This window comes from Temnothorax americanus, unplaced genomic scaffold (assembly GCF_048541705.1).
Source record: "Temnothorax americanus isolate GAGA-0224 unplaced genomic scaffold, ASM4854170v1 Scaffold64, whole genome shotgun sequence".
NCBI lineage: Eukaryota > Metazoa > Arthropoda > Insecta > Hymenoptera > Formicidae > Temnothorax > Temnothorax americanus.
In genome coordinates, this window is record NW_027509786.1 from 352,675 (window position 1) to 373,918 (window position 21,244).

Here is a 21,244-nt window from a genome sequence, read left to right on the forward strand (position 1 = left end):
TTGCATCTATAAGCATTTATCAAAAGTCTAAGAATTATTATGAGATGACTATATATATATATATATATATATATATATATATATATATATAATGATTATATAATATATAATAAATACAAATCGTACTAATGTGGTTAATAAAAAATATCACAATAGTAAACGAAACGTCACCGCGCACACTCATCCCCTCTCCTTCTATTTCAACAAGTTATAAAGAGAAGGGAGCGCAATCGAGTGATGCTTCCTGATGCTTCCGAACGCAGCCCGGTATCACCCGGTATATAACCTGACGGACTGTTACTTGACTAGCTGTGTGTCGGCGAAAGGACTACCTTAAAACTTTATACATACACACACATTAATACGATTTTCTATTTTTTCGATATGCTGCCGTGGCAACGTTTTTGTTATTTCCTTTCTCGTCAGTGTTAAGTGTGTTAACATATATAACTCGATCGCCATTTCATGGCAATATTTGGCGATCTTTTTAGACTTTCTAAACAATATTTATTAGCAGGTATGAACAAAAATTCAAATTTCTGTTAATATATTATATATGTTAATGTATCATACATACATTAAATAGCTCGCATCTGTGTTTCTAAACAATCTCACGTACATTTAACTGCATTTTATATTTAGGGTGTAAGACTCTGTGTCTTAACGCTATAAAAATATCATAATTTCAAAGCAAAATGATACGTTGCTTAATGCAATCCATTCTTGTTGCTCGAGATCTTTCATTGCAAACGTACAAAAAATGTTTATATCGCTCAACGATGAAACTGGCAGATACGTTAACAAGTACTGAGGAAAGAAAATGCGTGCCACTCAATTCCAATGACGTAATAGGTAAGAGAAATAGTACTTAATTATTCGAATAATCACCGTTTAATAATAATATTTCGTAATATTCGAAATGCAAGTGACATATAAATATGTATATAAACTAATTGTAAGTCACTGCACATTTTAAGAAGAAAATATATTTTGTCATAGTCTTAATATTAATGGGTATTACTCTGTCACATCTCAAATTTCTCTAATTCAGCTGCCTCTATGACGCAATCGCATGCAATTCCAACGGTAAATGCAACTGTAACGTCAACACAAACGATGCCATTATTAGAGACGGCAAATTCTGAGACAGCCATGGAAAGCTTTAAAATTCCTATATCCAAAGTTGTGCCACGTGTTCGTATAGAAAAAGCACCATTACCATTTGAGGAGATTCCTGGCCCAATAATTCTGAAATTATGGGAAAAATATTGGAGATACGTGCCACTCTTGGGTACGCAACTGTTTTGCAGTCTGCTAATAAGCAGACTTACCCAGGGTACGATCCCTTGAATTTCAATTGCCTTGAAATTCGAAAAGCTCTTTTGTATTTTTCAATTGATTTCAAAGAATTTTAAAGATATGAAACAAAATTTCGTTTTGTCTTTGTACGTAATAATGCACGTAGAATGTAAATTAATTTTGCTTTTTCGAATTTTGAGCAAATTGCTTCTTGAGGCTTACAAAAATAGGTGAAATATACAAAATATGTAAAAAGTTTCTAAATTTTATAGATGCATATGTATTTAAATAAGTTACATATTTATATATATACCGTGGTAAAAAACTTTTAAGAGCTATATTTTTTTATAAAATATGAAAAAAAAACACATTGTCATTATATGATAAAATATTGCATATGTATAGAATAAACTTTGATATCTAAGAAAGTGAAGAAATATTAACGTAACAATTATTTGTTAGAGTATAATTAATCTAATTAATAATGTAAACGGTTAAACAAGTTAATTAATGTGCAAGAATTATATAAAAGAAACTTTATATAATCTGATATTATATTAATTAAGAATATTTGATGTTATATTGTAGGACGATTATCCTGGAATCGCAATGTCACGCCAATCAAGTACTTGTTTGATGAATATGGGTGCATCGTGCGGATTAACGGACCGCTTGTGAATGATATAATTATGATTCACAGGTGAGATATATCATAGCTTTCATATTTTTCCCAACAATCAATTCACCAATCATTCTAGGCCTGAGCACATAGCAGAAGTTTTCAAACAGGAAAGCGAGTCACCTATTCGTAGTGGCATCGATATCCTTCAACATTACCGCCTTAATCATCATAAATATCGTTCAGCTGGAGCGTTTTCTCTGTAAGTATAATACAATTGATTATGAAAAAAAATTCAATACAACTATTAAAATGTTGTATATAAAATAATAAATTCAATTGTGCAAGAGGATTCAATAATTTAAATTCATATCTTAAAGAAATGTTTATTTTTAAATAAAACAAACCTGAATATTTAGTCATGTTTCGTCTATATATAAGCTTTCGTGAGTTTGATAAAAATATAGTTTAATACAACACGTTACCTATAATACACGTTATCTTTCTTTAAATATTTAACAATTATTTTATTATTTTCTCGGTGTCTATAAATAGCATTTAGTAATGCATGCAATAATTTAATAAATAATTGGGTAATAAATTTTATAAAATATTAGACAAGATTTGGAATGGTTGGAAGTGAAAAAGAAAATTAATCAGCCGTTGCATGAGACTATTTCCGATTATATTGGAAAATTGGATTCAGTGTGTGACGAACTTACTAATAGAATTCGTAATATACGTAACCGTCAAGATGAGGTACGACAGCAAATAGTAAATAATTAATATTGCTGCACAATAATATTAATTGTCTTAAATTTAACCTATATTTCTTCTATATAAATAATATTAAAAAATAGGACAATGTGTTTTATATATATGGAAGCAAACTGAGGTCTCACAAAATTAATAATGAGCAAATTTAAAAAAATTAAAAAAAAAACGAACAAACACATTTTATTGTCCATAACTACTAAACGTTAATATAACAGTTTAAAAAGTAGTACTTTAGTTAGTATTTGAACAACAGGTACCAGCAAATTTTCATCGAGAACTCACCGCATGGGGTATGGAATCCTTCTATATGACGATGTTCAACAAACATTTTGGTTTTCTTGATTCTACCTCGAAATCAGCCTCTGAAGCTACAAAAATTATTAATGCATTAATCACGGCTCACACGTATATGAGCCGCTGCGAAACTGGATTTCAGGTGTGGAGATTCTTCGAAACTCCATTTGCTAAAAAACTTTATGCAGCTTGCGACGTTCTTGACGAGTAAGTCAACAAAGTTTATCTGCTTTAATAAAGCTTACTTACTATAGCCATGTGCTTCTGTTTACATAATAAATATGAGCGTGCAGTATAATTACAATTTTATTTATTATTTATTTAATTACGTTAATAGCATAATTTTTCTATTTTAATATTATATTTTGCTAATTTTTTTCTCAAATGGCCATTTACTTACTTACTTTTTCCAGAGTTATTGGAAAATATATTCGTCAAACTCAGAATAAACTGCAGACTTCATCACTGTCAAAGCAAGAAAAATTTACGAATGAAGAGAGAAATTTACCATTACTCGAAAAAATGATGATTCAGCGTATTCATCCAAATGACATTTCTATCCTCTTGATGGACACGATTATTCTAGGCGTTCAAGCTGTAATACGCAATAATTTAACATAACTGTAATAAGAATGTAAATTGCTTTTATCTTAAATTTTCAGGTCGTTAATTGCGAAGCATTCCTACTTTATTTCCTAGCGAAGAATCCTAGAGTACAGAAACGGTTGTATAATGAAATAATCTCTGTTTCATCTAAAACGTCTAAAGAATGTACTCAGACAAAAGAAAGTTTGGAAAATATGCCATATCTAAAAGCATGCATAAAAGAAAGTCTTAGGTAACAGAAATTGTAAAAGTAAGATAACTTTATGTAACATTATAATTTGCATTATTTAAAATTTTAAATAGTTCTAAATTATTGTGTATAAAAAATGGCAAAATGGGAAAATAACTAAATGTGCCAACCAATTATTATATGTAATGTAATATTTTTTATGAAAGGTTGCGACCAGCATTTCCCTATTTGACAAGATTATTATCGTCGGCAATTTCGTTACATGGATACACGATACCAAAAGGAGTAAGTTGTAGATGTTGGTTGAAGTCTAGAAGCGATATAATGAATAATTTTCATTTTCTAGACTCTTGTCATAATGGCAAGTCAAATAACGTCACAGCGTGAGGAACATTTTGAAGATCCTGAAAAATATCAACCTGAAAGATGGTTAAATCGGGATGAATATGCGTATAATGATTATCAAGAGTATTCGTGTCTACCTTTTGGCTATGGTGTACGATCCTGTCTGGGACGAAATATGGCTGAAATACAAATGATGTTACTTACTGCAAAAGTATATAAGTTTTATTAGGCATTAAGGCGTAAGTAGGTATAATAAAGAAGAGATATAAAAATATATCTTATTTTTTACAGTTGGTACAAGAGTTCACAATCGAGTATGATTATGCTGAGATTCAAAGTCGATTTCTTATGATAAATGTACCAAATAGATCATTACGTTTTCGATTTGTAGATAGAAATTAAAAAATAAAAAGAAATATGGAATTCAGATTTAAAAAATCTGAAAAAACAAGATAATTATTAGATATGAAGATGTATCTTTCCTATATCATCAATCATATATATTATAAGAATTATTATTATATCATATTATAAGAATTATTATCGCAAGATTACCTCTGTACAAAAGCTATATGAAGGAGGGAAAAAAACTTATGTATTAACCGTACTGTTTTTTTATGTCAAAAACTACATAATTATTTTATTAACAAAATAGCTTAGAAGTTGCAGTAAAATATGTATTTATGTTTGTATTCACACAATGCGCTCTAATCTACTTGAAACGTACAAATTATTTGTAAGAAAAGTATATTTGTACTAATTAAAACGTTAAAGATTATGATATTAATTGTTACAAATAAAATCATTAATTTAACAATTATTGTTAAAATTTATTTATAGATATCATATATAACTCTATTAATATATACATATATATAAGATCTTTCCATATGGATATCTATGGGATATTCTTACTAATAAATACACACGTTTTTATTACATCATCATTGCAGTTCTACTAGAAGACATTTCAAAAATATATAAATTTGTAGATTTTTACCTTAAATTTGATCCTTTTTCTACTCCTGACCCATCATGATACGCACAAATGCCATGTATGAGAAAACTGTCGAGATATACTGAGAAAATAATAAATTTTTAAATACAAAATAGTTATTAAATCTAAGAAAAAAATGAATTCAAAAGAAGAATCTAAGAAGTGAAAAGCAATAATAAAAATGTAAAATAATACAAATTCTTACCGATGCATAATAGTTCATAGACAAGTTTGGTAATGCACCTGGAACTGAAATGGTGACCGGATGTTGACTTCTTAATATGATATGTACTAAAACCTTTCGCATGGTCAGATCGTCACTGTACCATAGTGATTCGTAGACGGCAGACGCTATATTGGTACTCTAATAACAATTTTTGAAAAAAACATTAGAAAAAGTACAAAATGGATTTTTGTCATCCCTGCTACATGTAATTATGCATTTTATTTTATATACAAATAACTAACCATGCTCATTACATTGTCAGCTGGCCAGGCATACATATAGAGTTCCACAAAGCCACAAAAAGCTATCATAAGAAACGTCCACTTCACTGACCATGGTTGACGCTGTTATGTGTAAATATGGGGAAAGATAGTGTGATATGTAATACGCATAATACTATGTAATGTACTGTGTATTGCATTATACAAGAAACAAATGTTTCAGTAAGTTCCAAGCAATTCACTTTCCACAAGCAGATAAACGAATGAAAAAATCATACAGCATTATTTTATGAAGTAAAATTTTTTTCACGGAATATACATATAAAAATTTTCATACACGAATGCACTATACACTATATATACTTACACTCATAAAAGTAAGATAACCGAATATTACAGCGCCGGTACTAAAAGTCACGCATAATAATGCTACGTAACGAATTGCACGCGTCACTTCTCTTGCATATCTATATAAATATTTGTTTTTAGAAAGTATAATTGTTCTATATTACGTCTCATAACTATTATACATTTAATTTTTTCCCTTTTTTCTCTCTCTTTTCAAATCTATATATTACGTACCTAAGTAGTAGACTATGTTCACGCGTATATTTTATCAGTTCATTGATGTTCGTCGTTGTACGAAACCGAACGGACAAAATGTCGAATCTGGCAGCTACAAACCAAAGTAGAAGAGCAGGAAAGGTATTGGTGCTAACTTGTATCACACATTGATAAGCGATTAATATATGATGCGCGTAAATAATAGTTTTCAATGGTTGAAGTTGCACGTCGAACGGGTACTCCGCCTCACTTGGAAATGATTGTGACGAAAATAAAGGCGTCATTATAACGCTGATTCCTGTCATTGCCAACCAACAAAGAATGATACCTACAGTAATTAGATTTATTATTTAAAAAAAAATGTGTTTTAATAGTTAAAGCTGATGCTGTGCTGTATGTACATACATACCATAAAATAACTTGCATTTGTCGACATATTGTTGAAGAATTTCCTTTTCATATTCTTGCGCTCTCTGATAATAACTCTCCATTTCCAAAATGATAAACTGCATTGCCAAAGCTTATATTAATTAAGTTCTTTCATTATTTTATATAAATACGAAAATTATTAATGAAAAATTTTATGTTATTCTTGTTATTCTATGTTATATAGTAATAATTATAATTATGCGGCAAAATTTCCAAAGACACACACACACACACACACACACACAGCAGTAAAAAAAATTATAAATATATTTACACCTATATTTCTGTTTAAATAATATTCTTATTTTATAAAGCAAATAGTTTATAATCGTTAAATAAAACGTTTGGTTTAACAATTTATCTTATACCTACATAAATACAAACAGTTTCTACAAGTCTAAGCAGAAATATGTACTACAGATATGTTATTACAGCTGGAATAATTACAGATAATTACAGAAATGTATACTACAGATTTTGTTAAATTTTTTATTATAGAGGCATGGCTTTTTCACCAATTTAATATAAAAACTTTAATATAAAAATCCTACCTGCAAACGTTTGTTTTGCATCGTAAAGAGTATCAGCTGTAATGGAACTTGCACGATGGCGCTCAATTGACATCCTAATTTCATCACTAGAAGCACATTATCGCTGTGCTTGTAGAGTGTCCATACCGCCGCAATGGCGAGTACTATCGAGTTCGTGAGGCAAAAACACTGGAAGGCACTGCGAACGAGTCTTTGGAGCTTCGTCGCGTTCGGTGGAAGAGGCCAACAGCAAGCGAATGTTAAGTATACCCTCAGAAAGGCGATTACTTTATCCAGCGTTACCTTTCCCTCCATGTTTAAGACACGACGGAAATTCAAGCTAGCATTGTATAAACCGTAGGTAATTATAATCACCCTCGAAGTTTGCAAAGATAATTTGCCAGTGAGTAGACGCTATAATAACTCACTATCGTGAGGCGCCAGATGATGTACATACATGCGGTGCATATGATATAAGCAGGGCTATACCCTACCCTCAAAGCAGGATGCATTGATTCTCAACGGATCTCAATGTGTATAATCGTGTTGTATAAAAAAATTACAATTTCATAAATCATACTAAATGTTCAGCTAAGTGATTGCATTATATTATTAAAAATATATTGTAAATAAAACTTCAGTTTTAACATCGCAAAATTTATATTTTAATAAGTTATGCAATATTATTTAATATTTTAATAAATCACATGTGTCGAACATAATTTCAAGTTCATACTTTGAAGCTCGCTTTTGGAAGCTATATTGCTTTTGGAAATGTCAAAGCCTATAAGACACAATATTCTCGAATTATTATTTTTTATTTTACTTACATTAAAGTTATTCCGTCAAAAAGATGACTTCCAAGAAAAATTTGCAATATTGAAGTTTCCGAGGATCTCAGGTACTATGAATTACTACCCGGAAAATGGATAGAGGAGCAATTTTTACAAACATTTATTGATTAGACAGCCTTGCCTATAACTACATTTCCCACCATATGAGGACGAGGAAGACTAAGACTGCTTAATTAATCATGTGCATCGAACACAATGCTACCGCGAATTTACAAACACTTTCAGACACTACACGCACTATTACGATCTAACGGTAATTGTCTAGTAATAATTAAATCCAGTACAGCGATAGCGAAGTATAATTAGCACAGTGAAGTAAAGTTGCACGGTTCCTTGTGAGATTGTCTGCAATGTATCGTAATAAAGACAGCAAAACATGGATGGTAAAGCAATTCAGCTAAATAAAGACACGGTGACTATCTGGCAATATGTTATATAATTTATTAATTAACATTTATATTTTCGGTCAATGGTTACAAATTTTATACATCTCCATTATATCACGTCTGCTTTTAATTCTTTTAATCTTATGTTATTAATTTGAGACACTTATATTTTATAATCAAATGCAAATTAAAAATTTTGCTAAATATAAAAGGATACGATTATATTTCTAGTAATATAATAAACTTATATAATTACGGATTGACATATTATACATAGATATGTATTCTCTGATTTATATTTGACAACGAAGCAACCGTCGTATAAGTAACTCATGCATATTTATTATATTTGTCATTTGAATTATTTTATTATATCTACATATTACAAACATTTAAACCTAATTGCAGAATGTTACAAAATAAAAACTTTAATATTATATTTTTTAATATAGAAGAATAAAGACGATAAAGCATTATACTTAACTTTAATTTTGTTTAAGCGGAAAAATATATGTATACAACGTGATGGTTATCCAATGCAAATTGAATCAACTACATTGAAGACAATTTTTTGCAAACATTTGTTACTTCGACGACTTCTGGCTGTTGACGACCGTCGTCAAAATTTTATCTTTTATCGTTCTATCATATGCTTTGACGACGTCAGCAAAGTAAATTAATAATATTAATGAAAAGGCTACACTAACAGTATGCGATACCGGTACAATGGCAATTTTGACGGCAGTGAACAAATACTATAAATTTACCTTATATCTTGACGAGAACATATATTTATTTGATATAATTTTAGCCAAAAATGACTCGGATTTTGATATTAAATTGAGATTGGATTGAAATTTAATCAATCAGAATAGAAAAAATTGATCTCAAGTTTAGTAAACTTTGCTCTGATTGGTCAAATTTCATTCAAATCTCAATCCCAATCCGTAGTCTGATACGGGCATTACATGTGGTCGGTGATCCCCCGCTCCGGCACTACCTGTCATTCCTACGGAACTTAACTAAAAAGGTTAGTCAACGCAAACAGCCCTTCCTCAACCCGAGTCGAGGCGCCATCCCCGACCTTCCCCTCGGCCGAGCTACCGTCTGAGCGGAGGACGCGACAAATGTCACGTCACAACTCCTCCTTCCCAGACGAGTGCCGAGGGGACTGCGGCCTCGACAACCGCGACCGCCACTCCGGCACCGATCAGTGCCACCATTCCAATTACGGTAAGAAACGAAATTTGCCCATAAACTCGAAAGGCTCTCAGGATTTGTCCCCGCCCGAGACATTCCGGGCTCCCGATACCGATACCAAACCGAATGCCCACGACCTCCACCCGAACCGTGACACCCGAACGGCGCTCCCGCTCGCAAACCAAATTCTTCCCCGCTGGTGAATAAAACACAGACAATACAAAAAACGTTCCTTATATCACCCTTTAATTTTTTTCTTTTTAAGGGATTACAGCCGTACCGGTAGCTCGCCGGTAACATGGAAAACCAAAACCAAAGAGATTGCTCGTACGCACAAAGAAAAATTGGCAACTGGCCGGACTGTAGAGTGCACGTTAACGGATATTTTTATGACAAAAGTAGAAAATGTTGATACACGCGGTCAAGCTGGGGGTCTCGTTGGCCAACGTTCCTCCACAGAAAAAAAAACCAAAAATAAAAGAAGGACAAAAAAAGTTGGGAGGATCCTCCGCGGCCACACGACCACTATTCCTTGGCCGGTCGGCCGCGGCTGGGACTCCGTTGGCGGTCCCTGGGTCCTCGAGGGGCGATATAGGGCTGGGCCCGCAGGTACGCAGGGGCACAGTACGGGCATCTCCGGAGGGTGACATCCTGCTCCCCGCAGCCGAAACAGAAGTCGTGCTCACGGGGCAAGGGACAGTTCGCGTAGGAGTGCCCCCCGGAGCCACAATTCCAGCAGCCCCCTCGTTTTCCACGCTGAGCCATGGCCTCGTCCACCTAGCCGCCCGCCTGGACCGCAGCCTCCCTCTGCCCCGGTGCCTTGGTTCGCGATGCCAGCTCTCTCCTGGCGTTCTCCAGAAGGCGGTGGGTCTCGTTTACTCGGCCCCAGGCGCGGCGTTCGCTTTCGCGGGCGGCCTCCACTTCTGCCCGGACCGTCTAGAGGCTGTGCTCCAAACGCTCCAACTCCGCCCTCGCCTCCCGGATGGTGGTCTCAAACCGGGCCTGGTCCGCCATTAGCCGATCCAGCTGCTCGCGCTCCCGCGCCCCCTCCGTCTGCGTTTCAACGCTCCTCCTCTCTGCGCCCCAGTCCTGGGTCTCCGCGTCCCGCTGCCGGACCTCGCGCACCTCAGCTAGCGTTTCCGCCAGGTCCGCTCAAAAGCACGGATCGACCTGGTCGACAAACCACCACACCCAGGGGTGTTCGTCATAAAATTGTAGCCAGATAAGATAGGCCTAGAGGCCGCCCATCGCCTCAGCACTCTCGGTATCTTTTTGGTAACTCGAACCCTAATCATCGGGGACAAGAAGGTGGTAAGACTTTAGGTTCTGAACATGTATTTTTCTTATAAGTGATCCGTCCGGCCGCTCTAACTCGTAGATGACCGGAGAAATCACTCGTTTAACCCAAAATGGCCCCTGAAACTTCGGCGCCAACTTCCCCGCAATACTTTGCGCCACAGACGACAGCACGTGCCGAATAATACCGAATCATCGACGCAAAACCGACGCGGTCGCCTACGCAGGTTATACCTCGCGGCCTGCTGTTGGTTCGCCTGCTCCAAATTCTCCATCACCCTCTCCCTGACCGCGCTCATTTCCGCCATCCGTCGCGACCATTCCGCAGGATCTCCATCCTCCACTTCGGTAACGTTTTCGCGACGATTGCGCAACACATCGGGCGGTAGCAGTTCGCGTCCAAAATTTAAAAATGCTGGGGAGGTACCCAATGAGGAGTGACTCGCTGTATTGTACGCAAAACGTAGCCGCAACAAATGCTTGTCCCATTCTCGGTGATCCTTTTCGATAAAGGCGACGATTATCGTTTTCAGCACCCGATTCACCCTCTTCACGTGGTTCGCCTGAAGGTGGTATAGAGATACCGTGACGTGCGTTATCCCGTTCTCGTTCGCGAAGCCTTTTATAACTTTATTTATGAACTCCGTCCCGTTATCTGTTAAGAGAGTTCGGGGAGTGCCCCACCGCGTCACGATCAAATCTTCGAGTGCCTCCTTTATCTTTGGCCCCGTGGCCGCCCGCAACGCCCAGATTTCTTACCCACTTATATAGTAAAGAGATCTTGTACTACTAGCAGGTATTGGTACCCCGCCTTGCTACGGGGCAACGGCCCCACAATGTCCGCAGCGACGGCGGTCCACGGCCCCCTCACCGCGCGGCGGCCCATCCACCCCGCGGGACTCGACTGTTCGACCTTTGTTCGTTGGCACACGTCACACGTTCTCACATACTTCGCTACGTCCCTGAATAGGTTCGGCCAATAATACAAAACAGCTACCCGGTGGTACGTTTTTTCAACGCCTAGATGACCCGCGTGAGGGGCATCGTGCGACTCGCGGAGGGCCTCCGCGCGGAGCTCCCGCGGTAGCACCAACTTCCAACGATCGAGATCCTCCACGATATCCGAGATCACCAACCTTGGCCGCAAGAAATACAACCGCCACTCCACGATTCTCCAGTGCGCGAACCTCCTGGGATCTGTAGCTACCTCGGTGAATCGTTTTCGGTACCAGATACCCAATGTATCTTCACATTCCGGAATTTCCACCGCGACGTTCACGTTTCCGGCATCTCCCCCTTCTCCCTCATACATACGAGACAGCGCGTCCGGCACGTGGTGTAGAGCCCCTTTTCGATATTCCACGGTATAATCATACTCCAACAGTTCGAGGGCCTAACGGGCCAACCGACCTGTCGAATTCTTTAGATTGTGTAACCATCGCAAACTGCTGTGGTCGGTTACCACCGTAAATTTGTACCCTTCCAGATAAGGCCGAAATTTCTGGATAGCCCACACCACGGCCAGACACTCCTGCTCGATAACCGAATATTTCTTTTCGGGATCGGTCAACACGCGACTCGCGTACGCTATCACCCGTTCCTCGCCCCCTAGCTTTTGGGTTAGAACGGCCCCCAGCCCCACCGAACTCGCGTCGGTCTGCAATATAAAGGGCTCTTCGAAGTTCGGGCACGCAAGAATAGGCGCGGACATAAAGCGCTCATGAATGCAGTCGAAGGCGCGACACTGCTCACCCCCCCTTCTCCCAGCGCCTATTCTTCTTTAACAGGCGGGTCAGGAGTTCACTCAGCGTGGCAAACTGCGGTATAAACTTCCGGTACCACAAGGACATCCCGAGGAAGCGACGTAGCTGCCTCAAATTCCGCGGAGCCTGGTATTCCAAGATCGGTCGTACTTTATCCGGGTCGGTCGCCATGCCCCCCTTCCCAATGATGAAACCGAGGTACTGGACTAAGCCTGCCGCCGCTATTTTATCTAACACGCGCTTGAGCCATTTCATATGCTCTTCAAAAGTCTCAGTCGCGATAATGATGTCGTCTAGATAATTAAATGCGAACGGCTCCATCTCCGGGCCTATTAACGAATCAAGTAGTTTTTGAAAGGTAGCCGGGGCGTTGTGCAGTCCGTACGGCATTCTGCAAAAATGAAAAAGTCCCATTCCAGGGACGTTAAAGGCGCTAATCTCACGGTTATCTTTTGACAGCGGTACCTGAAAATACGCCTGACTCAAGTCAATGGTCAATATGTACTTTGCCTTTCGCAGCTTGTTTGTAATAACCCTCCATGTTCGGTATCGAGTATGCATCCTTTTTAGAGATGTCATTTACCCCGCGAAAATCTATGCAGAAACGATATTTCCCGTTCGGCTTTTTAATCATGACTATAGGGTTCGACCACTGACTTGACGACGGTTCTATGATACCGGCTTTTAACATCTTGGTGACTTCCGCCCGAATGGCTTCTTGAACTTTCGGCGACACCAGATAACACCACTGTTTAATTGACGCGTGCCCCTCCATATTGATTTTGTGTTCGGTTAAGCTAATACCCGGATTTTCTGAAAGGATTGGCATCGTTTGCAAGAAGAAATCCAATCGTTCCCGTTGATCTGCCGTCGGCTGCACTAACCCGCAAACCGGCGATGTTTTCTTTCGGTCGAAACGGTAACGATTACATGGGTCGTCCGCGAAGTACCACTCGACTCCAACAAAATCCAACACGATACCGAATTTGGCCAAAAAGTCTGTCCCAACGATGCACGGTACCGCTAAGTCCGCAATACTCCCACGGTTATTTCGTGAACTCGGTCCTTTAACCGCATAAATAGAGAGATATCGCCTCGAATTGCGGTTGTCTTCCCGTTCGCCATTCGTATGCACGCTCCGTCGACACGCGTAATGGGCAAGCCCAGATTTTCCGTAATTCGCATTCCCTCGCGACCGACGAGAGTGCGATTCAACCCCGAGTCGACGAGTGCCAGCAGCGGCTGTCCGCCTATACCAATCCTAAAATATCTAAGAGGCGGTGATTCGTCAGACTCAAGGGTAACGAACGAATGTGGGGACACCGCGTCGGTGTCCACAGGTCGGGCCTCGGTCTCAGAATTCGGGATCGTAGGGACCCATCCTACAAACTCCCTTCCGCGTTTCCCGGACACGCCGGGCAGGTCCTCGTGGTAAACCCGCGCTTGACGCACCGTAAATGCGTTTGCGGCGCCTCGTCACAATTCCGCGCGCGATGTCCCACCCTCTCGCAGTTCCAACATCGCATGCCCGCGTCTCTAACGCGGGTTACCGCCGCGGCACCCCTAATCGCCGGGTTCGTGGGGGGGTGGCAGTCGCCGTCGCGTCCGCGGCGGAGCTCGCGGCGTTTGCTCTAAATCCGGCTCTTTGGCTCATAGCCTCCCGGCAGCGACCGTGCTCGGACTTTTCGACTTCCCCTTCGGCGCATGGTACGCTAGATAAAAAAAAATGGATTGCTCCGGCGGTAGCGGGGGTCGGTAATATCTATCGGCAAGTAAAGCGCGCTCCACCCGCGCAGCGAGGTCCTCCAGCGTATGGAAATCATGGAATTCCTGCCGACGTATTGCGATCTGTAGGCGCGGTAACAAATTTCGGTGCGCGAAAGTCAGTTGCTCCGATAAACCCCACGGGGGGTCCATCCGACCGAACAGGGCACGCAAGCGGGTCAAATAGTCCGTGGCGGCCTCGCATTCCCCCTGAGTCCTCCGTAGGACTTCCTCTCGAAGCTGGTATTGATAGTCAGGGTCCGCGAATCGCGCCCTCCACGCCCCTCGAAATCGTCCCAATTTCGCCAGTTCTGTGCCTCGAGTCGCACCCAATATAACGCCACGTTCGACAAAAAAAAGTGGCAGGCACTTAAACAAGTCCGCGTCGTCGATCGGAATAATGGCGCGAGCGTCTTTTATCCGCGTAAAGAAAGCCTCCGCGTTGCTACCTCGTTTCCCCGAAAAGTGGAGGTCCCATTTCCGCATGAGGTTATACGCCTCGAAATAAGTGGACCCCCGCGTGAGCGGTCTCGGCTCAGCCCGCAGCGACGGGAAAGGATAGCTCGATTCCCTCATGCCCGCCCGCATCGGCATGCCGCCCGATGCCGTCCCTATCGGCTCGAAAGTCGCGCGGAGCAGCTCGTTGAGTGGGACGACTTCTTTTGCGCCCTCGTACCCGCGAGGGTCTCCGTCGCCCGGGAGGGAAGGCTCGGACAAGATGGCGGCCGCGTCAATTCCAACCTGGCGAGCAGCTCTTCCGCCCCCGCGAGTTCCTTCTCCCGTTCGGACGGCACCCCACCCGACCGCCGCGACGTCGGCCGCCTTCTTCTCGAGATCGGCCGGGGCCGGCGGATTCCTGTCCAAAAGTTGCGCCAGCTCGTACTTCAACAATCGCGTGCGCAAAACGTGGAGTATGCCGCGGGTGTCAAGATTCCTATCCGCCAAGTGCTGGCGGGCCTCCTCCAAATTCAGCTCCGCGATCCACGTGTAAGTCGGACTATCTCTTCGCCAAACGACAAGCCGACGGACCCGACGACACGCGCGAAAATAGATACCCTCTTTATCGCTTACCCCCAATTACCCGTGAGAGGACCGGCAAATAACAACGCAGAACGAAATCGCAAGCCCGTCACGCGAATATCGGAAGCCGTCACGGGCGAAGAAAATGCCGTCAATTCTCTCAATTCAAAATCGCATATGTCTGTTTTTCTCGCCGACCTCTACACCCATCTGCCTCAATCAAGATAAGTCTTACTTCCTCGGTAATGCGGGATTTCCTTTAACAAAATTCGATGCAATATAAATGCCCTTATATACTCGATTACACGTTCCTGAGATTCCACAGGCTTTTATCAGAAAATAAACAAATAAACACTAAGTAGATAAATATTAAATACGATCGATAAATTAATCCAATTTAGCCGTTACATCCACGGAACATAAACATAAACGTAAATATAATCGATAAATATTAAATATAGTCGGTGAATTATACTAATCTAACTGTTATATATATACGGAATTAATAAAAGCAGTCTCCTTCGCCCGCTTTCCGTCATAAATTTTGCCCTTCCGCGCCACCGAACTTATCGCAATAATATTCGATTTCTCACGCCAAGGCTGAAAGCGACAACATCTCGATCGCGACAAACACGCAGGAATCCGGCGAAAGCGGCAAAAGAAAGGCACGCGGTTCTCCAAATACTAATAGCAGGCGAACCAAACAAAGCGAACTCAATGGCCAAGGTCGTGCGATTTTCACGGCACCGACAGTCCAGGGTCACGCTAATACGTGTAATTTCGATCTCGGATACGGTAAACTAAACAATAATAAAAAAAAAACAACACACACAAAAGAATAGGAAAACACATATAATGGTTGCGTACGCACGCTCTCCACCAATTTCTTAAATTTTAGCGAGATCGCCCCACGTTGGGCGCCAAAATTTTGCAACAAGATTTTCCTCGGTCTCGCTAGCCGAAGGGGCGCGGTTGCAAATTAATCAACTAATTGCCAGACGATAGCTCCAAGGGGATAACGAGGTCGAATCTCTTACCGTAACTTCCGTACCTAAGATCTTGGGCGATACCTTTCGATTGGACGCCAGGTGCGATTATAGACGCGCACCACGTCTCGACAACGTCCGCCTCAATAGCCTCGCCGCGAGCTCAGGGCGTAGTTCCGCGTGATAAGGGTGGAGGTGGAGAAGGAGCGTGACGCAACCGACACACAAAATAAAGCTCGATAATAAACAATAGTAACCAAATATATTTCACAAAGAAAACATGGAAATCTTAGCGGGAATTCAAGACCCGATATCGCTCAGGTGGCAGGTAACAACGCGATAGTCGAATCGGCGGCTAAAGCACGCATGAAGCGCGTGGTGTTCACGTCCGCGAGGCTCTCCTCCTGAACGAGCACGACGGTACTTGCCCAGGCAAACGGCACCACGTATCCGCAGGGCTCTCAAGCGAGCTCAACAAGTTCGACTCGTATAAACGCGGGCACGCAATATCGTCAACTCGCACACGCTTCCATTCCTAGATTCCGGATACGCAACGATTCTCACGCGCACGACATAACACACGAAACGCGAGCCCACCAGTACGCAACACTAAGCAATAATGTGCTCGCAAGATTCTCTGCCGAGCAAGCGCGACAATATTTGCCCGCGTACGCGACGCAAAATATCCGCGAAGCTCTTGAGGCACCGCAATGTACCCGGCGCGGTCTCTCCCGACACGCACACGGTGCTCCCGCGCACGGCAAGCAACAATATACCCGAATACGCAACGCTAAACACAATATCCGCCGAAGCGCACCGCCCGCGGCACGCTTCCGCCCACGATTCACAAAATATACGCCACAATAACCGCGAATTGACTGTCAATCACGCGAACTTCGAGGAGGGCTTTCAGAAATATTCCTGACTGCGATCTCGGCCGGCCACGTGCACGCGGTCCCGACAAATAGCCGCGATAAGCTAACCGGCACCCACAACGACGGGAGCCGGTATCTAAATGCAATACGTAATCAGGCCGATTTACACGGTAATCGAATCGATATATAAATTTACTGGCGCCGGGTCGCGACCGAGATCGAGCCCACAATTACTTGGCGGCACCGGAGTGGAGATCTTACAGTTCTGGCTGCTCGCTGCTGCTCGGCGGCGTCGGGGTCGGGGCGCTCGTCCTGGGGTGGCTCCCATGGCTCCTCGTCAGCGGCTGATTCGACAGTGAGGAGTGGTCGGTTCGGCGGGACTACCCCGCACACGCGCGCCCTCAAGCTCGCGGTTCTTCCGCCCCGCGAATTGGTCGTGTGTGTCGCCCTGTTCGCGACGTTGCAGACGATTTCTGCCATTTTCCCGCGGCCCGTTTGATTTGGCTGCTGTGTGTGCATGGGCCCCTCGCGGTTTCCCGCCCGGCTGGCCAGGCCATGGCGGCGCCGCTCGGCCCTCTGGCCCTCTGGGCTCTGGGCGCCGCCGTCGGGTGAAGTGTGCAAATCGTCCACCCGCGCTGCAGTCGCGGTGATGCACCCGTGCCCGTGATTATGCTGCGGCGGGGCCGTATCATAAGAGGTGGGCGATGTTCACTCGATGTTTAGAAAATCAATGTTTTCTACTGCAACATCGATTATTTAAATCGATGTTTTTACTAATCGATGCATCGAGTAAGAATCAATTATTAAAGAATAAAATCGATGTTTCTTGAACTAACTTCGTTACGCAATACACAGATGTCGCCACGTTGTAGCGACTTGTGGGGGTCGAAGGAATGATCCAACTTCGTACTTCACACAACGTTAATATATTTTAAATAATAATACAATCTTCAGTTACTGCGTACAGCCAGGACGTAAGTCAGAACGATCAAAAAAACAAGAGAGCGCTAACTCAAGCGTTCCTAAACGCTTCGGCACCATGACCATGCGCAGCGCGCGGCTGAGGATGTAAAACCGATTGGTCAGAACTTTCGGCCAATAGCGTGGCTAGCGTTGCCACACTACCCTCCCCCTAGTGACTGAGCGGGTAGAGTGAAGGTGACGATCTTCTTCTTGGCCTTAGGTCCTTGATAGGCTCTAGGTGCACTTGGACCAGGTGTTGCTGCATCCTGGAGGTTTCCCTGTGCGTCCTGAGGCTGATCGAGTGTCGCTGGGGTTTGCAAAGCGTCATTCTCGAAATGGGCCGGTTTAATTCTGTCTATAGACACAGTAGTGGGCTGCCCCTTGACTGAGACCTTGAAAACCTTGTCATCACGCTCCAGGACCTGATAAGGGCCCTCGTAAGGAGCTTGGAGCGGTCTCCTGTTACTGTCGACTCTAATGAATACGTGGCTGCACGTGGCTAAATCCTTAAACAGAAAAGCTTTCTTTTCATGATGATGAGTTGTGGGTTTTGGACGAACCGTTTGTAAATGTTCTCGTAGATGATGTACGAAACAGGCGGGGTCTGTAGAAACATCTAAGTCCAAAAAGAATTCGCCGGGGAGTGTAAGGTTTTCTCCATAAAGCATTTCTGCAGCTGAAGCGTTGATATCCTCTTTGATGCTGGTCCGTAAACCCAGTAAAACGGTTGGCAATAGTTTGGTCCATTGTTTGCCATTATGGCACATTAAAGCTGCTTTCAGGGAGCGGTGCCAGCGTTCGATGATTCCATTAGAAGCGGGGTGGTACGCCGTGGTACGGGACCTAAAACAGCCTAAAAGCTTGGTAAAGGAATCAAACATTGCAGATTCAAATTGACTGCCTCTGTCGGAGGTGATGGTTCGAGGTGCTCCGTATCGTGCAATCCAAGTGGACCAAAAAGCGCTGACGACTTCGTCCGTTGAAATGGTTTTTAAGGGAACAGCCTCTGGCCATCTGGAGTAGCGGTCAATCATCGTGAGACAGTAGTTGTATCCTTCTGAAGTTGCAAGTGGTCCGATGATGTCGACATGAACATGTCTGAAGCGTGCTGAGGGCACGGGGATATGTTGGACCTCAGAGTGTACATGTCTGGAGATCTTACTGCGTTGACACGCTAAACAGGTACGGGCCCAATCGGTGACATCTTTGGCCATGCTGGGCCATACGAAACGTTTTTGTATGTGCTTCTTAGTGGCGCGTCCGCTTGGATGTGAACAATTGTGCACCACGTCGAATATGCGGCGTCTGAGCGATTTGGGGATGTACGGACGGATTTCAGATGTTGAAACGTCACAGTAGATAACATCTTCCGAGTCGTCGACTCTTAGTCTTTTTAGTTTCAACGCGGAGTCGGATCTGAGGAGAGTCTGTAATTCTTCGTCTTCCTCTTGAGCGTTGGCGATCTCCTGCGTACTAGTTATTGTAGGTAGATCCACGGAATTGAGGCGGGACAGAGCGTCTGCGACGTTGTTGTTTGCTCCTTTGATGTAGAGGATGGTCGTAGTAAATTGACCGATAAGATCGAGCTGTCTCCATTGGCGCGGAGAGGCTTTTGCGGATCGTTGCTGGAAAGCAAAAGTGAGTGGTTTATGATCCGTTTTCAGAATTAAGTTACGTCCTTCAATCCATGGTCTGAAATATTTGATTGCCTGGTAAGCTGCGGTAAGCTCCCTGTCGTAGACGCTGTATTTCTTCTGTGGTTCAGAGAACTTGCGTGAAAAGAATCCGAGGGGTTCCCAGATTCCGTCTTTCTTCTGTTCTAATGTTGCGCCCATTGCGACGTCTGACGCGTCGGTGGTGAGGGCGAGGTCGGCTCCTTCGCGCGGATGTGCGAGTAGAGTGGCATCAGCTAAGAATTGCTTGCATTTATTAAATGCTTCTACCGATTCAGGCGTCCATGGCACAGGACGTTTATCCTTGCGTTTGGCGCCGCGAATGAATTCATGTAACGGGGCTTGTAGGTGAGCTGCGCCCTTGCAGAATCGTCGGTAAAGGTTCAGGATGCCTAAGAACCGACGAAGTTCAGATATTGTTTGCGGCTGGGTATAGTTTTGGATAGCTTCTACACGTTCAGGTAGTGGGCAGGATCCTTTTTCATCAATGAGGTATCCCAAAAAGGTGACGGAGGATTTACCGAACTGGCACTTGGCGGGATTGATTGTAACGCCATACTGTCGCAATCTCTCAAAGAGAATGCGGAGGTGTTTGCGGTGCTCTTCGTGATTTTTCGAGGCGATGAGAATGTCGTCGAGGTACGCGAAACAAAAGTCTAGTCCGCGTAAGACATGATCTATAAACCGTTGAAAAGTCTGTCCGGCGTTCTTGAGACCAAAAGTCATTACCAAAAATTCGAACAGCCCGAAAGGGGTTATGATCGCGGTTTTAGGTTGGTCTCCTGGCGCTATGGGAATCTGGTAATATGCGCGCATCAAATCCACCGTAGAGAAGACTGTACAACCATGCAAACGGTGCGAAAAGTCAGCAATATGTGCGATCGGGTACCTGTCGACCTTGGGAACGCGGTTAAAGCCGCGGTAGTCGCCGCATGCTCTCATGTCGCCAGACTTTTTGGGTACGAGGTGGAGCGGTGCTGCCCACGGGCTGCTGGAACGTTTGCAAATTTCTGCTGTAAGCATATCCTCGAACTCTGCCTTGGCAATCCGGTATTTTTCAGGTGAGAGTCTGCGCATAGGCTCCGCTACCGGTGGTTCCTCGGTGATGTGGTGTCTTACGTCGGTTTCCGCGACCTTAACGGTTTTGTTTGGCGTGGCGATTTCCTGAAACTCTCGTAACAGATCGTTATAAGGATTGTCACCATGGACTATACATACGCTTGTAGCTTTGCTACGGGTAAGTTGACAAGGGCGTTGCAACCCTGTCAGACCATCGACGATGCGCTTCCTTCTGAGATCAACCAATAAACCATAATGTTTGAGAAAGTCGGCCCCAATGATGGGTTGCTTTACATCAGCGACGAGGA

The 21,244-nt window shown here is 42.8% G+C and overlaps 2 protein-coding genes across 5 annotated transcripts; one reads left to right on the forward strand and one right to left on the reverse strand.

The window, feature by feature from the left end:
- The first annotated feature begins 93 nt into the window (after positions 1 to 93).
- Positions 94 to 4,973, forward strand: LOC143905630 (putative cytochrome P450 12a5, mitochondrial). Its single transcript, XM_077421164.1, has 11 exons — positions 94 to 852; positions 1,052 to 1,336; positions 1,888 to 1,999; positions 2,058 to 2,180; positions 2,536 to 2,677; positions 2,949 to 3,196; positions 3,403 to 3,586; positions 3,652 to 3,827; positions 3,992 to 4,070; positions 4,132 to 4,341; positions 4,422 to 4,973. Exons 1-11 carry the CDS (start codon positions 696 to 698, stop codon positions 4,530 to 4,532), a joined length of 1,827 nt encoding a protein of 608 aa, XP_077277290.1. The 5' UTR covers positions 94 to 695; the 3' UTR covers positions 4,533 to 4,973.
- LOC143905631 (uncharacterized) lies at positions 4,052 to 8,066 on the reverse strand. 4 transcript variants are annotated; one of them, XR_013259263.1, is made up of 10 exons: positions 7,928 to 8,066; positions 7,119 to 7,437; positions 6,548 to 6,644; positions 6,157 to 6,466; positions 5,942 to 6,041; positions 5,596 to 5,697; positions 5,333 to 5,491; positions 5,131 to 5,209; positions 4,268 to 4,309; positions 4,052 to 4,189 (listed from the first exon to the last, which is right to left on the reverse strand). XR_013259263.1 is itself a non-coding variant. In XM_077421165.1 (8 exons), the coding sequence occupies exons 2-8, from the start codon at positions 7,410 to 7,412 to the stop codon at positions 5,150 to 5,152; spliced, it is 1,122 nt and encodes a 373-aa protein (XP_077277291.1). In that variant the 5' UTR covers positions 7,413 to 7,437; positions 7,928 to 8,066; the 3' UTR covers positions 5,006 to 5,149. The 4 variants fall into 4 exon arrangements, 2 of the variants coding, with proteins under 2 accessions (XP_077277291.1, XP_077277292.1); XR_013259264.1 differs by having other exon boundaries at positions 4,064 to 4,204; XM_077421165.1 differs by lacking the exons at positions 4,052 to 4,189; positions 4,268 to 4,309 and having other exon boundaries at positions 5,006 to 5,209.
- Positions 8,067 to 21,244: the final 13,178 nt, after the last annotated feature.

What these genes read in the sequence shown, in the direction of transcription:
- LOC143905630 (XM_077421164.1), top strand. Translation starts at nt 696, where the DNA reads ATGATACGTTGCTTAATGCAATCCATTCTTGTTGCTCGAGATCTTTCA. An exon ending in CAATTCCAATGACGTAATAG is followed by an intron (nt 853 to 1,051) that starts GTAAGAGAAATA and finishes TCTCTAATTCAG; the next exon opens with CTGCCTCTATGACGCAATCG. An exon ending in TGATGTTACTTACTGCAAAA is followed by an intron (nt 4,342 to 4,421) that starts GTATATAAGTTT and finishes TATTTTTTACAG; the next exon opens with TTGGTACAAGAGTTCACAAT.
- LOC143905631 (XM_077421165.1), bottom strand. Translation starts at nt 7,412, where the DNA reads ATGGAGGGAAAGGTAACGCTGGATAAAGTAATCGCCTTTCTGAGGGTA. An exon ending in TGCAAAACAAACGTTTGCAG is followed by an intron (nt 6,645 to 7,118) that starts GTAGGATTTTTA and finishes TTGGCAATGCAG; the next exon opens with TTTATCATTTTGGAAATGGA. An exon ending in GAACATAGTCTACTACTTAG is followed by an intron (nt 6,042 to 6,156) that starts GTACGTAATATA and finishes ATATTTATATAG; the next exon opens with ATATGCAAGAGAAGTGACGC.